This window comes from Anastrepha obliqua, chromosome 6, assembly GCF_027943255.1.
Source record: "Anastrepha obliqua isolate idAnaObli1 chromosome 6, idAnaObli1_1.0, whole genome shotgun sequence".
NCBI lineage: Eukaryota > Metazoa > Arthropoda > Insecta > Diptera > Tephritidae > Anastrepha > Anastrepha obliqua.
In genome coordinates this window covers 10,115,046-10,132,130 of record NC_072897.1, presented here as the reverse complement: position 1 = coordinate 10,132,130, position 17,085 = coordinate 10,115,046, and the positions used below count along the sequence as shown (strand labels likewise).

Here is a 17,085-nt window from a genome sequence, read left to right as displayed (position 1 = left end):
GTGACCGAAATATTCCAGGAAAAGGACTTGTCAATTTGCGCTTAGGTCAAGTTATTTTACTCCCTCATTAGATTCAAATTTCTGGAATAGAATTTTTCTAGTGTTCGTTAACTTATTTTATATAGTGTACTCGTAAATATACGCGTGCGGTGCTTTTCTTTGTAAAATGTTACCGCCAGCGTTGCCATTTAGAACTACTTGGAGCTATTTTGCTGGCAAATATTATTTGAAACGTTAAATGTATTTTAGTTTAAGAAACTAAAACGAAACGAAACATGCATATACTAAGCCATTTCTTTTGGCATATTATTACGACTTCAGTTAAAATGAAATTCCAATAGCTCAAACCAGCAGCCTCAAGTCAACCCGACTTATCAATTTCAATTAAATAAAACTTTAACAAGAAGATAATAAGGGCTAGTATTCCAAGTATTCTGGCAACGCTGTCTTCTACCTCGATTCGTTAGTTCAGGGTTTAAATTTATGTTGTTGTATTTGATGGTAATTAACTGGGATGGTGTGCGCTCTATCGCTGGCATTCTATTTGTTTATGTTTGTACACATGTATGTATTCTCCATTTATACATACATAAGTATGCTCTTCGATTGGTTGGCTGTCTGTCAACGGTGTCGACACTGTCCCAGCCATTTCGCTTCGATTGATGCAGACTTTATTGCCGCGCCGCACTTTGCTAAATAATTTTAGGCGTTCACTGTTGAGTTTATACGACTCTTCGGCCCGGTTGACGACATGTACAGGGAAAAATGGTTAATAAAAATGTATGGGTGTGCGTACATAAATACTTTCTTGACTGTAGTACCTCTGCCGCGTTTCGGCATTCACGCATGTAAAACACATCAGTTCGTGCGCTTCGATTTGAACATCGACATCGTCGTCTTGGTCGTTTAAGCACGTTCGTGTTTGTTGGTTTGTTGGTTCTCCGATTCATTGGTTTGTTGGTGTATTTTTTCGCTTGAGAGCTCATTAACGTTTCGCTTCGCTAAGTGCGCTGTATCGCCTGGGAGCCAGCAACGCGATAACCCAAGTCAACCAACCCGCCAAGGAAGTCAAGCCAAGCCAAACCAAGTCAAATAACCAAAATCAAAACTCACCAAGCTGTGAAAAAATCCCGAACTAAAATTTTTTATAAAAGTTTTTCTTTATCGGTGTCTATGCGCACTGATACAATATCATATTCCTGTGTAAAGGTGTTCGTCTGTGTATGTATCAATGTATCGGCGGCTCTGATTGCCTAAGATCACTAATTTTGGCACATAAAAATAATAGAATAGAAATAATATTTGAAAATTCAAATTGCTGGCGTACGTTGAGTGCACTTCGCCCTTTCCGCGGCCGAAAAGGCATACATGATAAAAGTTTGGAATTGAGAGAGAATAATAGTAGGAAAACTAAAGTTCAATTAGAAAATATCAAATGAAAATATTTTCTAAAAATATAAGTGAATGCATAAACACTATATGTATATGTATGTAGGTGAGATTCCTGGCTCTGATGAACGCCAAAGTCTTAAGGTATAAACAATTAACAAGACCCACCGATGCATATGAACTAAACTTTTAATTACAACACATCAACGACTGCAAACAAAGTAACAAACTAAATTTATCCAAAACAATTTTTTTTTTCAATAAGTGCGTTCCAACAAAAAGGCGACGGTGCTGCAAAATATGATGGCACGAATTTCGTAAGCGCCGCAGTAAACAATTCCAATAACAATAACCAAATATAAAATTAAACGCTCAATATTTATGACCTTAATATGCGAATTAAAATCTGGCAAAATCAATTGATACAAAATAGTATATCTATTTAGATGCATATGTGTATAATAACCAAATACTGATATATACTTATTTAATGTTTATAAAATGCAAGTTCTAGAAATACATAAAAAAAATAAAAAAATATTTCAAAAACTGTGCACCACCAAAAATTAAAAAAGAAAATTGTGTGAAATAAATATTATATTTCAACTAAAAAACTTGAGGTGGTGAAGAAACTGAAATCAAAATGCGAAACTTTAATTAACCAATGATTTTGTTTTCTTACGCTTGTCAGTGGAAATAATAATAATAAAACGTTTATGAAAACTCAAACGCCTGCTTTCAAAACATTAAAATACATATATCGCCCTGATTTTTAATTATTTTGCGTTGTTTACTCATTTACCTATAATACAGATATTAACAAAACAAAACATAAATAAAAAATTGCAATGATGATGCTAACTACAGAGCATCTTATGCATGGCCATGCGACGTCGGTTAGTCAGAGTGCGCTTTTTGGTTGCTCGACAGCAGGACATAGCGGCATCAATCAGCTTGGTGGCGTCTATGTCAATGGTCGACCTCTACCAGACTCGACTCGCCAGAAGATCGTCGAATTAGCGCATTCCGGTGCGCGCCCTTGTGATATATCACGCATCCTGCAGGTGTCCAACGGATGTGTTAGTAAAATTCTGGGCAGGTAAGAGCATCTAGCGGCTGGCCGAGCAAAATACATATCGAACACATATAAATATCGCTCGAGGGTGCCATGAACAATATAATACGTGATATTTGTTCGTACACATATAGTTTATAAAAATAATAATTTGAGCATTAAATTGATTTACATGTTTTAACCAAATTGTCCAATTTAATGTGCTGTATCAAATTGAAAATAATGATTTTTTGAATGAACTCATATTACTTATTCATAAATAGCTGCATATGTACATAAATGATTTGTATAAAAGTAAAATATTTTTTTCACCAAGCAAAAGGTAAAGCGTGTTTCTTTCAGTAATATTTTAAAAATTCTAATTTCACAGTTATTTCATTCCATAAAAAACTTTAAATTGAATCTAATACTACAAATGATGCAACTAAAATGAAAGTCGCATATTGAAATTAATAAATTATATTTTTTAGATTCTCAGTCGGTTAATCAGCGTTTATGACAGGTTAGACTTTCATAATATCTACAAAAAGGGTTTCACTTAACTGGAATAGTTATGAACTTAAAGTCGGTGTTCGTAAAGTAACCGAATCATTTTATATGCTTTGGTATAAACATTTTACAATGAGCTTATGCTGGCCAAATTCAAAACTTATATCCTAAATTATGAAAATTATATCCAGAGCTTACATTCAGTACGCTCGATTTGCAATTTTCACAATGACCTCCTGGTGTTAGCCCATAACTAACTCATGTGTACATAGTGTTATCTATATTAATGTGAACCTTCCACAAATGTATTACACACCTACTTTACTTAATTTGGTGCTGGTAACACTTGCTGAATGTCAGTTTGTCTCAGCGTAATTTTTCATCATAAAAACATCATATACAATTTTTTACAAATTCAATTTGTTTTTTACTCCAAATTAAATACAATTGGTATATGTTTACAAACAAACAAAAGTATTGTATTACACATTTATGTACATACAGTGGCTCACAGCTAAAATGATGCAGTAAATTTTATAAACCAAATAGTAAAATAAACAGATATAAAGCACATTGTTGACAAAATTTATAAGTCAACTGATAACACAATATGTTTTTATTCAAAACATAAAGAAAAAAATCATTTTAAATGTTCATAATATTGTACAATATAAAACCATAAGCCTTATATACGAGTATAAGTATGTAAACGTGAAAAGGCAGCCAAATGCTGTTCTAAAATCATTGCCTATAACTACTAAAGGGTGGTTAAATTTCAAGGGCCGAAGTTGAATGTGAACCACACCTAAACGTCAACGACACCGTTAGACTTCTTTCTTTGGGGTTTTTTGAAAAAAAGGTGTACGTCGATAAGCCGGCAACAATTCAAGAACTAAAGGATGATATAATTCGGCATATTAATGGCATAGAACCTCAATTATGCCTCAGAGTCATCGAAAATTTGGACCATCGGATGGAGGTGTGCCGCCGTGACCGCGGCGACCATTTGGCCGATATTTTGTTCCATACGTAATTGAACCATACTAATATTATCATAATAAAGAGAAGCGACAATAATTTCCTAAAAAAATTGTAATTTATTCAAAATCAACACCGGCCCTTAAAACTTAATAATTTAAAAAAATAAAATCTCCAGGAACACCATCATTTTTAACCTTTTCAGATCAGAAGGCAAAAGTTTTGATTGGAGAAAACTAAATGCAAATATGCAACTATAAAATCTGTGCAGCTCAATCAGCATGTCGTAGGGCATGTTATGGTATGGGGTTGCACACCATGGGAAGAAACCCCAAATTTAACTTTTATTAGAAGTGATATGGATGATTTAAGTTTTTGGGTATCTTAAAGGTAAATTTACTCCAAAGTGCCACCCAAGAGGCTTCAAGAGGTATTTTATACATATATATATATATATATATATAAGTAACCTCATACCATAGCATTCCCTCCGACGTGTTTGACTGTGCTGCGCAGATTTTATGGTTGCATATTTGCATTTTATCCAAACAAAACTTTTGCCTTGTGATCTGAAAAGGTTAAAAATGATGGAATTCCTGCAGCTTTTATTTTTTGAAATTATTAATAATCTTACAGACCATTAAAACCAGATTAATGCTACACAATTATGTTTTATTTGAACAATTGAATTATAAATAATTTATACTTATGTAGTATAAAATATAAACTTTAAACTTAGTACGTAGAAAATATACAGTTTGTCAAGAATGACTTTTGACATAGAAAATAAATTCAATTTTTCGACTACATTAGCAAAATATAGCACCTTTTATTTATCCTTGACCTCTTTTTTGTACTGATTTATAATTACTCACAGCATTTAAAGGGAATTAATACAAAAACAACTCGAAATTCTTTGGAAAAACAAAAACTAAAGCAACAAAAACATATAACACACTATTTCGACACTGTCAATAAACTGTTTTTACAAACTTTAATACATTCGTTTTTTATTAAATACATAATGTGAATGCGTAATATTTTTTTTAATTTAATATTTGGTATGATAACCGTGGAATAGACCAATTTGTTTATGCTGTATGCATTCGGTATACACTCCTCCATTATTGCAGTTTTTAATGCTGCTGCATTCTTTGGATGCATTTTATGGACTCTTTTCTTTAAAAAGGCCCACAAATTTTCAATCACGTTTATGTCGGGACTCTGGGCTCGTGTGTTTATAACTTTACCGCAATTGTAGAGAAGCCATATCTTCACACTATGCTCCTCATGCTTTGGATCGCTATCTTGGTAAAATTTAAAATTTGTTTTATTCTCAGTGATAAACCCAAGTTTTTTAACAGTGCCATAACGGAAATTTTAGTCTAGTCGATCCATCGTTGTAATACAGCATTACCTTTGTCTCGTCGTAAAATATATATGTATGTAATCTTCTGGATCGGAAATGTGGTTTGAAGCAAAAGACATGCATTTTTCTACGTTTTGTGCAGACAGGAATGGTTTCTTGCGTGCTGATCTCGATGAATATTTGTGGTGCAGCTTCATAAAAGGCAGCAATACTACACTCCTCGTTAAGTTCCTTTGTAAGTGTTCTGAAGGAAATTCTCAGGTTTTTGTCCACTTTTTAGATCATCAAGCGTTCTGAACGTCCAGTAATTTAAGTTTTACAGCCACCTGCATGTTTTTGCTCTAATTTACCCTCTTTTTCCGCTCCATTTATAACATTATAAACTATCTGACGGGCTACCGAAAACATTATAGACAATTACTGAACACTTTTTCCAAAGTGGTAATTATAATATAATAATTCCGTAATATCAAAGGATTATCTTTTGCCAGGCAATATTTAAATTTTAAGCCCGAACAAAAGCAGAGATAACCGTAGATCGAAGTTAATTGTGCAACACATACTAAAGAAATAGAAAATGCACAATGTAAAAATAGTTTATTGGCATTGTCGAAATAGTGCGCTATTTGTTTTTATTGCTTTAGTTGTTGTTTTTCCAAAAAATTTGAAGTTTTGTTTTATTAATTTATTAAATGCTCTACAGAGTGCTATTTTTTACTATTGAAATCGAAAAATTTAATTTATTTTCAATTTTAAAAGTCATTCTTGACAAACTGTATGTTAAATTTCTTACAATTTACTAGAGAGAATATTAAATAATACTAAGAAACTAATATAGTTAGACATTTCAAGCATTTCAAACGTTTCAAACCTGGTTGATTGCCCCAGTAAAGTTCCATAATAGCTTTTTTCTTTTCTGGAGTGGACACTGACACCTTGCCCAAGTTGCAGCATATAGTTGATGCTCGCTTCTTTGCGAGTTTGTCAGAAATCTTATTTCTTTCGATGCCGATGTTACCCGCTACTTAAAGAATGTAGGCTCAAGTATGATATATTATGTCACCATTTGCAATAGAATTATAGTTTTGAATTTGAAAAAATCATATAAATTGACAAATGTCTAAATGTGTCACATATTCTATACGCGCTGTAGTATTTCAAAGGCTCTTAAAAAAATGAAGCCTCGGTGTCAGTAGTGAATAATTCCATGACGGTACCTTTTTTATGTCATCTTTGGCATTTGTCAAGAAAACAGATATACAATTTTATACGATAGAAAAACTCTTTAAAATCATTGAAGTTTATTACGAAAATGATCCATCTTCAAGAACAACATATCTTAAAAAAATTCAAAAACATGCTTCTGTCGGAGATTTATTTATTTATTATTAGAAGGCCATTACGCACTGCGACCAGAGTTGATCTATTGTGAAAGGCCTATTTTGTAACCCTAGAGTTTTAGGCTTTTTAGAAATTTTAGCACAGTTTTGTGTTTGTTGTTCCAAAGATTGCATGGAGATACAACGATACCACCAAGTTGCTTTCTATGTCCATTTCGCAAAAGCGGCAGACATTGGTCTCGGATAGACCAATATTATTTAGATGGTACCTCAGGCTGTAGTGACCTGTAAGGTATCCTGTTAAAAGACGCAGATCTACTCTGTTTAGTGAGAGAAGTTTGTCAGATATTCCTTTGTTGGGACTTAGGAATAGTTTGGCTTGACGCTGACCGGCACAGTTTAGCCAGTGTGCGGCAAGTTTTCTTTCTTCCCATTTCCTAAGGAATTCATTAATGTGGCCTTTTGTCAGTCCACAGAAAGGCTCAGGACCAGTAAGTTGCATATTTGCTCCTTGTTTTGCAAGGTCATCAGCCATTTCATTTCCCTCATGTCCTTCATGTCCCGGAATCCAGCATAGTGTTACTATGTTGAGGTTTCCTAACATGTGTTGAAGGTTTAGGCAATCATTTACCAATTTAGAGGTGATAGTTGTTGATAGAAGGGCTTTTAGAGCCGCTTGGCTATCTGAAAGTATGTAGATGTGAGTACCTCTCATTTTCCTTCTAAGGCATTCTCTCACACATATTTCAATGGCATGTATTTCTGCCTGGAATATTGTTGGGTAGAATCCCATCGGAATCGATTTTTTGAATTTGGGCCCATTGATTCCTGCCCCTGTTCTACGATTTTCCAATTTGGACTCATCAGTAAACCATAGCTGGGAGCCAGGTTTGAAAGTGATAGAGTTAGTTCTCCAGTCTGTTCGTTCATTAATTATAACTTGGAAGTTCCTGAAGAGTATTGGTTTGGGTGATAGTATATCATCCCTATGAAGAATGGGACTATGTAGGAAGTCCTCTAAGATCTTAAAATGTCCTTTCATATCTCCACTTTTAAGTTCAGATATACCTTTTAATCTTAAGGCACTCGAGCGAGCTTCCCTTTCAATTAGAATTGGAAGCGATGGTATATTCAGAAGCACACCCAATGCCTCCGTGGGACATGTTTTCATAGCCCCTGTAATACCAACACATACCAGGCGATGAAGTTTGCTTAATTCGTTTGCTGCCTTTCTTTGCTTGACCTTGGGCCACCATGCTTAGGATGCATAAGTGACTATGGGTTTCACAACTGTGGTGAATGTCCAGAAGGTCATTCTAGGGTTTAGTCCCCATGTCTTACCAAAAAGCCTTGTACAGGCAAAGAATGCCCTTGTGGCTTTTGAAGTAACTCTCTCAATATGGGAATTCCACGTAAGCGTTTTGTCAAGACTGACGCCAAGATAGTTCGCTTCTGTCAAGAGTTCAAGTGTTATTCCATTAAGGGTCAGACATTTGAGATTTATGTTCCTTCTCCTAGTAAACGGTACAAGTGTTGTTTTGGATGGGTTGATGGAGAGCCCTTTTTCCGTGCACCATTTGTTTATTATTGTAAGGGCTTGCTGCATGCGATCCGAAATGGTTTCCTCATGCCAGCCTAATACATAAACTACTAGGTCATCAGCGTAACTCTGAGTGTGAAATCCTAGGTTATTCAGTTTGTGGAGAAGTTCATCTATGACTAGAGTCCACAAAAGAGGAGAAAGTACGCCACCTTGAGGGCAATAGATTTGATTGTTCCTTGTGGCTTTAATAGATTTGATTGTTCCTCCTAGTTCGGTGCTGATCGTCCTAGATTTCAGCATGAATATTATCCATCTAGTGATGGGTTTAGGTACCTCCTTTAGATATAGGGCATTATAGATTGCCTCATAGGAGGTGTTATCAAAAGCTCCTGATATGTCAAAAAATGCACATAGAGCTATCTGTTTGGACTCAATAGCCTTTTCAATAACTGTTACCAGGCTGTGTATTGCAGTCTCAGTGGATTTTCCCTGTTGATAGGCAAATTGAAGTCGATGCAGTGGGAAGTTAGCTAGATTGTTTTCCCTAATATACTGATCAACTATCTTTTCCATTGTTTTGAGGAAAAATGAGCTGAGACTAATTGGTCTGTATGATTTAGGCAATTGTTCTGGTTTTTTCAATAGCTTTGGAATAAATACGACCTTAACCTCAGCCCATTTTGTAGGCAAATATCCTAGCAGTAAGCTAGCTTTGTATAGTCTGGTCAAATTAGGGATAATATGGTGTGCACCCTGCTGTAAAAGACAGGGGAATATCCCATCAGGACCAGGAGATTTGTATGGGCTGAATGTTGATATCGCCCATTGTACCCGCTTTTCGCGGAATAGCTTGTTTGCTAGTTTTAAGTTCTCAGCACCCGCAGATGTAGTAGTTTCTGCCGGTACAGAGATCTCGTCTAGCACAAGTGATCCAGGGAAGTGAGTGTCCAGCAGAAGTTGACTAGTTTCCTCTGGATTCCTTGTGTAGCTTCCGTCTGGCTTTTTCAGGGTACTAATGCCGTTTGAGTGATCTTTTAGTAGGGATTTTTGGATACGAATAGCATCCGGAAGACTACAAATCTTTTCACAGTGATTCCTCCAAGTAGCCATTTAAGATTTCCTCAATTCTTTATTGTAAATAGTTGGTTAGGGCTGTTGCTTTAGCTCTATTTCATAGGGTTCTTGTTTCTTTACGCAGGTTGGAAAGTGTACTATTCCACCAAGGAACATTTCTTTGTGGCTTTTTCACTTTCACTGTCGGAGATAGAAAAAGGACTGACAGACTAAAAACTGGTCGTTCTGTTCAGAGTATTGCTGTTGTAGCGTAAAGTGTTTGCATTCATGAATCGACTGTTTGGCAAATTTTACCTGTAGACATGCTCATGTTGGGTATTTAAAAGATTTCATTTTTCACATATATTTGTAAAAAGCCGTATTTTGAATAAAAATAGTTAAACCTGAAAGAATGACAATTAGTACCCTTTATTTCATATTTTTATTAATTTTTACGTAAGGTCAAATCTTTTTTAATATCTTTAATTTGAAGCCAGTTTTATAATCAGTGTTTTTTACAATCGAATTTTGGGATTAAATATTCTTATCACTGGTCGTAAAATTTAATTTGAGTAAGTGTAAGTACTCAAATTGCCTGTTCCTGGAATTTCACTAGGATCGGTTATTTGCTAATTTGGTTGATTTTAGCTCGATTATAGGTTAGTATAAGATGAAGTGCATTTTGTGGTAGTAATTACACCTTTATCGTTGTGGACGGCAGTCATGGAAGTCAAAGTGACGGATGGATTTTCAGTCAATGAATTTTTAAAGATTGGACTTGATGCTGCACTTGAAAGCAATTTGCCTAGAACGAAGACCCCATTTCCGTATTAATTAGTAGCAAACGCAGCCTTCCTACTAAAACATAATATAATATAATAAAGACTTTCGCTAGGGATATTAATGCAGAAAAAGAAAATAGTAACGCACAAATTTCTCGAGAACGTATGAGCATGGAAATTATATTCGGTTATTATATACAGGGTTTGATAGAAAAGTAATGAGCCTTCCCGCGCGGAGCGTCTGCCAAGCGATCAACCGAATCGGCTGGTGAGGGAAAATGATCGATGGACCTTCCACTAGAAGCCGGTCCCAGTTCGCTGGCAACAGCGGTGCGACCGTGAAAGCTGTTTTAAAAGTGTGTTAGGATTTTGCAGTGACGAAAATGCAGCGATCGTTGGAGCAACGTTACTCGATCAAATTTTGCGTAAAGCTAAACAGTTTGTACCTCCTGGAAGCACTGTAAACGTGGCATTTTACAAAGAAGTGCTCCTTCGGCTGAAAAACCGCGTCGCTCGGGTTCGGCCCGACATAGTCAACAATTGGACCCTTCATCACGACAATGCGCCGGCGCACACCGCCTTCCTCTGCATTGGCGAAGATGGGGGTTCCGGTGCTTCCCCACCCTCCCTACAGCCCAGACTTGCCCCTCCGGACTTCTTCTTGTTCCCGCGCCTGAAAAGAAAGCTAAAGGGGAGGCGCTTCGACTCCATCGAGGCGATCCAAAAAACTGTGACAGCCGAATTGAACGCGATTCCGGCGGATGAGTTTAAAAAATGTTTCCTGCAGTGGAAGGACCGCTACCAGGGGTGTATTGACGCTCAAGGGTCCTATTTTGAAGAATATTAGCTGTATAAGCCAAAAGGTTTAATAAAACTGCTTAAAAAAAATAAGGCTCATTACTTTTCAATCAAACCCTGTTGGTCCTTATTTCTTTCGAAATGAGTAAGGAGCTACCGTTACAGTAAATTTCGAGCGCTAGCTCGATGCCATACTGACTGAATTTTTGTTTCCAAAAATTAATTAGCTAAACATCGGCGACATTTGGTTTCAACAAGACGGCGCAAAAATCCATACAGCGCGCTTAACAATTGATTTACTGCAATATTCAAGCCACCATTGACGCCATGTGGTTAAATTTATTGAAAAAAGTAGTCAAAAATCGGACTGATCGTATGGACCATATAACTCGTAGCAGCGGCTTACATATTCCGGATATCATAAATATGATGAAATTGTCTTGCAGATTATAATAAAAAACAATTCATTCCAACAATATTTCTGTTTTGCATTATCATCTTAAATTCTCAAGCTCTTTAAAAACCCCTCTACAAAACAGAACATTGAATAACTTTTGCAATTTTAACTAATCGTTCAGAAATACTAGCAGCAAAATATCTTTCAAATCCCTATAATCCTATGTAAGTCACTGCTAAAGAAAGTAAGATGTTTGAAAGGAAATTTTTCAAGTTCTTTGATTATCAATCATAATAGGGCCATTCACGTATGCATGTACGTCTGTATACCACAAATTAAGATGTATACTTTACGACTTGGATTTAGTTTTTTGCGTCCATCATTCCATAAAAAAAAAACAAAGAACCACGTACATATATGACATAAAAATCAGTCCTAATTCAGTTGGTTTTGAAGATGCTTTACAGTTCCTTTGAAATATCAAACATTTCCATTGCTCTGCATACCGATTTCGGTGCGTCCGTTAGCACTCTAGTCGCGTGGCTCTAATTTTTTGTGTGAGAAGTGGCTTTTTTGCTAGACGATTTCCTACAAGTTCAACTTCTCGGAGCATTCTGCGCCCGGTTTCAGATCCCTTTTGATTTCCAAAGCACTTTAAATCGATTTTTGAGTTCATGTGGCTTGTAACGCTGTCATGTCGAGTGGTCTATCTTCTGATGTTTTTTTGCTAGGAGCCTCCAACGACTGCATTCTATTTTTCTTCCAAATACACACTTTTTCATCGCGCGTCAAACGCTTGTTAGTATTTTTTAGTATCACGATGCGTATTACATCGCGCTGAATTTCTGCAGGCAGACTCGTGGAAATGTTTTTATTATGTAAAATTAAAAAAAAAAGTTTATCAATTCTCAGATTTTCTTGAATTTTTTTTTTCTAAAAAAAAAATTTTTTTCTATTGTAAATTTTCGGCATAACTTGAAGGGACTCCAAATTTTTAAACAACCTTTAATTTATTGTTTTATACAACACACTCTGTGCCGTTTGTGTGTTTGTTACAGTTCCGGAAGTTCCGATCATCTGACAGTTGCGCTACTAGGAGATGTATACTTTGACAATTGTTTTAAGTTCTGTTGCGCGAAAACGTCTTTCTGTATATTTCATCTTACGAAAAATGCAGTGGCCGACTCGAAATAACTTTTGTTGCGTTTGTGGCTTATTCGCACCAAGTAAAATTTTTAAAAATATTACGTAAACTGTTATTAATTCGTTTCAGAAAATATTCAAGACTGCTTATGTTCCTTACTTGTGGTATACTCCGGAAGTCGTGTGCGACTATTGCTATAGAAATTTATGCAAGTTTACTGATGGAAGGTCAAGAATAAAGTTCTCTGTACCAACAATTTGGCTACCACGTACGGACCACTTCAGTGTACTGTGCTACTTTTGCGTAACTTTTACTCAAACTAAAGGGTACCAATACTTTCGCCGCAACAAAATTCGCTACGCTAATGTAGAATCGGTTATTCCCGCGGTTCTGTACTCACCAGAAGAACGTATAGCGGCTTCAATGGAGATTTTTGATGATGTTCTTGAATTAAGGGATGGAGAACCAACAGTAGCACCAACAGTAGCAGCGATATTGACACAAATGCTTACAAACGCAAAAATAAAAGGCCTAAGTTTCTTTAAAAGCATTAAAATTTTTAATGTAAGAATTTTTAATTTTAATATACAATAATAAAATTAATAAAAAATTCGGCATATCTCATACAATTTTTTTTTAATTTCGAACAGGTGGCAACCCTGTGAAACATTGTCAGTGGCAACACCTAGGTGAAAAGTCTAGAAATGTGATACACTATCTGTGTGCCCAATTTCATTCAAATCCGTTAAGCTAATCCAGAGATCGTGTGGCTATACAGATATGCATACAAGAATTGCTCGTTTAAAGTTATAAAATACAAAAAAAAACTAATTGTGACGTGTACATAAAAATCGCCGATACACGTTTATTTTTTATGCCCTTTCCGAAAAAGTAATTATATTTGGTTCATAGGACAGAATGTGTGTAACGCGGTGTTATGGTATGTAACTGCTTATTAGGTTAGGTTTTTGGGGCAATCGGCTTCGAGTAGCCAAACGCACTTAGACCACGTAGGTCCGTTGTGGTACCATTGTGTAGCACGGAACCTTACTGTTAGTTTTCATGGAACCAGTTAGACTCTCTTATGAAGCGTAGGATAGATTTTATCCCAACACCGGATAGTTCCGTAAGAGGGTCAAAATGGTATTTTCCCAACAACCTTGCTACCTAGGAGTAGCAATGACATGAGCGCTGGACAATTACAAAGGAAGTATTCTATTGTTTCTTTCTCTTCCTTTTCTCTACAACTTCTGCAGTATTCATGCGAAAATACTCCTAGCCTAGAAGATTGCCTACATAACAGCCAATGACCGGTGACACGAGCCACGATCTTCGAGATGTTCGCTCTTGAGAAGTTAAGCAACTTTCCTGATCTTTTCTTATCTATTTGAGATCAAATTAGCCTGCTTGTAACACACATATTTTCTTCTCTCCATGACCTTTTGGTCTCCTGGAGAGTATTATTTCTTATTCTTAAGTTGCAAGTTGTAATAGGGATTTCAATGTTGCCTCTGTTTTCAAGAAGTGGAAGATTAGTACCCTTTCTGGATAGCTCATCGGCCCTGCAATTTCCTTCAATATCTCTATGCCCCGGAATCCATACATATAAGGTTGACCTTGAAGATGGTGCCAATATCATTTAGAGCTGCCAGAAATTTTTGAGCAACCTTTGATCTTAGTATAATTGCCTCTATTGATTTGATGGCCTGACTGTCCGAAAAGATATTTATCGTAGTTCTTTTTACGGCGTGTGTGTTAAGGTACACAGTTACCTCCTTTATGGCTAAGACTTCTGCCTGATATACGCTAGAGTAGTCCGGAAGTCGGACCGAAAATTCAAATCCTAATTCTTCTGAAAAACTCCATATATATATATGTATATATATATAGTATATATATATATATATATTAGTATATTATATATATATATATACCCGTTTTGGATATTTGGCTGAGCTCCTCCTTGTATTTGTGATGTGCGTCTTGATATTGTTCCACAAACGGAGAGACCTACAGTTTTCAGCCGACTCCGAACGGCTGATATTTTTTATGAGGAGATTTTTCATGGCAGAAATACACTTATTGCCTGCCGCGGGGCAACCGCTATTAGAAACAACTTTTTCTTCATTTTGGTATTTCACTGAGATTCGCACCTGCGTTCTTTGAATGGTAGCCACGCACCAACCCAGGAAAATGTGTTTCTCAAACAATTTTAGTTGATGTAGTCGTAACTAGAAAAGGCAAACTCAAGGGCATTGGGGGTTATTTTTTGTAGCATCAGACGGCAGGACGAAAATTAAGTCCTAAACTATAAAAAGTGGATGTGGGTTTTGTGCGACCTCAACGGGGTGGCACAAAAAATCCACACCAACGTTATACAAAAATGTTAGTATCCTTTACTAAACTATCAACAGACTGAAAAGAATGTTGAGAGTTTCGATCATGATATTGTTCTCGAATTTGAAGAAATGTACAATTTGACTAAAATTTCATTTCCACACACGCATATGGTCTGTTTAATTGCATGTTATTATTTTTTCTTTAAGCAAATCTTAGTGTCCATGAACTAAAATATGGACAGAAATAGATAACAGTCGTGCTAATGATACTGAGGAAGTTACTGATGACGCTGATCAGGTTGTTGTAGATTCTGATGATGACCAAGCTAATGGCTTGATAAAGCAATACCAACTCGCTCGAATACGCCATTGTTCTCAAAAATATTAGAGTTATTGCAGAGCAAAAATCACTGGAAGCTAAAAAAAACAAACAAACTTTAATGTACCCTCTCTGTTTATGAGGTTTTTGCACAATTTATTAACATTTTGGAATTAAGCCTCTATTCATAAATTAAACCTACGATGACAAAATATGTGCAAATATATACAAGGCAATGCATTTCAACACTCTCCAGGTCTGCGCTGTTTATCTAAGCGTAGGAGTTTATACCTAATAGGAATTTACATAGCAATGTAGCATACCTGTGACCAGCTTTGCGTTGTTTGTCTTATAGTCATGGCAACACATACAGTTTTAACTTACCTCTCGTATGCGCGGCTTTTAATCAAAGAGATTTAGCAAACAGAGGGTCCCGTTCAACTCGTGCTTTCAGTTAAGCTTTTAGTATAGGTAAAAGCTAAATGGTGAAAGGGCTAGTGTAACCATTGCCATATATTATATAGGATAACTTGTAGCTCATATAAAATGTATTTCTTATTTAAAATAAATACACTAACTGTATATAATATATATGTACATAGTATTAATAACATACAATACAAACTGCAGTATTAATAAACACTGTTCATTCTCAACACAGTTTTGTATATAGTTAATTCAATCTCGACTGAAGCCTCGATTCAATCGTCTGGGTTGAAGCCCTTGTACGAATAAAATCCCTTAGAGTCTACTGTAGTGATAAAACCATCTGGTCCCATAGTTCATACTCTAAATATCGCATTTTCTTTGTACGATTATTTATTTAAATCTGTTCCCACACTCTGGTGAACAGGTTACTACGTATGTAATTGTTAACACTAGAACTACGAAGATTTACCATATACCTATTTCAACTAACCGGTCATTTTGACCGGTTTGTTTGGTTAACTACACAAAACAGTAGAAATTTAGAAACAAAACTAAAAATTCATAAGATAATTAAATTTTCAAGCAAAAGAAACATATTTTATTCATTTATTGTATATAGTTCCATTAGCAATTTCAGTTTGCTGATCTTCACTCTCATCGGAATAGGATGGAAATCTTACACTTTTTCTTTTACATTCCTTGAGTATGCTCTCCTCTTCACTATCACTGGATACATAGACTTTCTCTTTATCAAACTGGACCGTTGAAATATTTGTTGATTTGCAGACAACTTCGGATATATCTTCGCATATATTTGTTATTATATATCTTCAAGAAATTTTGTTTTTTTCGAATGTGACGCCATTTTCAGGGTAATAACTTCTAACTGAAAACTATAATTTTATTTCCCTTTCTAATAATGAAAAAAATATTTAATCAGAAACCACTTACAATGTATGCAAGAATAATGTGAGATTATAAAGAAATAAAAAAAATATTCAATTTATTGTCATTTGCAACTATACACGGTAAGGAAGAATACTAAATTGAAATGTTTATATGCTACGATTTATGATAACTTATCAGTATAGGGGTTACAGACTGACTGTAGAAATTGTATTCATATTACGGATTTAGTATAACTGTATATACCATATTACAGTTATACAAATTTTCGCATAATATATGGAAAACGCAAAATCTTTGAATTCCGGGAATTTTCCATATTCAAAAAGAATATTTCAAGAATATACAAAATGTATTCATGATATTTTTATGACCGATCAAAATGACCGGTTCGTATATTTAGGTATAACACATAGTTAACTCTGAAAATTGGAAGCGTAAGAACAAAATAATCTATAATATTATTCTATACACAAATTTAATAAAAATCATGACATTATCGAAAAAAATGTAATTGGAATATTTAAGAGGAAATGGGAAATAAATGTTCCAACCGGTCATTTTGACCGGTTCGTAGTTCTAGTGTTAAGGAATAGTTAAAGTTCAAGTTCATAAATGGAGCACTTTTGAAAGACGTCGACTCACTCTTTTTATTTCACAATTGGCGCAGTCGATGCGAACTAAACATGCGAAAAAATCTCAAATCATGTACATTAACACATTGTTGACCATCAA

At 35.4% G+C, this 17,085-nt stretch overlaps 1 protein-coding gene across 1 annotated transcript in view; it reads left to right on the top strand.

The window, feature by feature from the left end:
- The first annotated feature begins 762 nt into the window (after window positions 1-762).
- LOC129250104 (paired box protein Pax-6-like) overlaps window positions 763-17,085 on the top strand; it is a 55,484-nt gene continuing 39,161 nt past the window's right edge. The window contains exon 1 of the mRNA XM_054889745.1: window positions 763-2,488. Within this exon, the coding sequence (XP_054745720.1) occupies window positions 2,238-2,488 (251 nt within the window). The 5' untranslated portion in view covers window positions 763-2,237. The remainder of the gene's footprint in view (window positions 2,489-17,085) is intronic.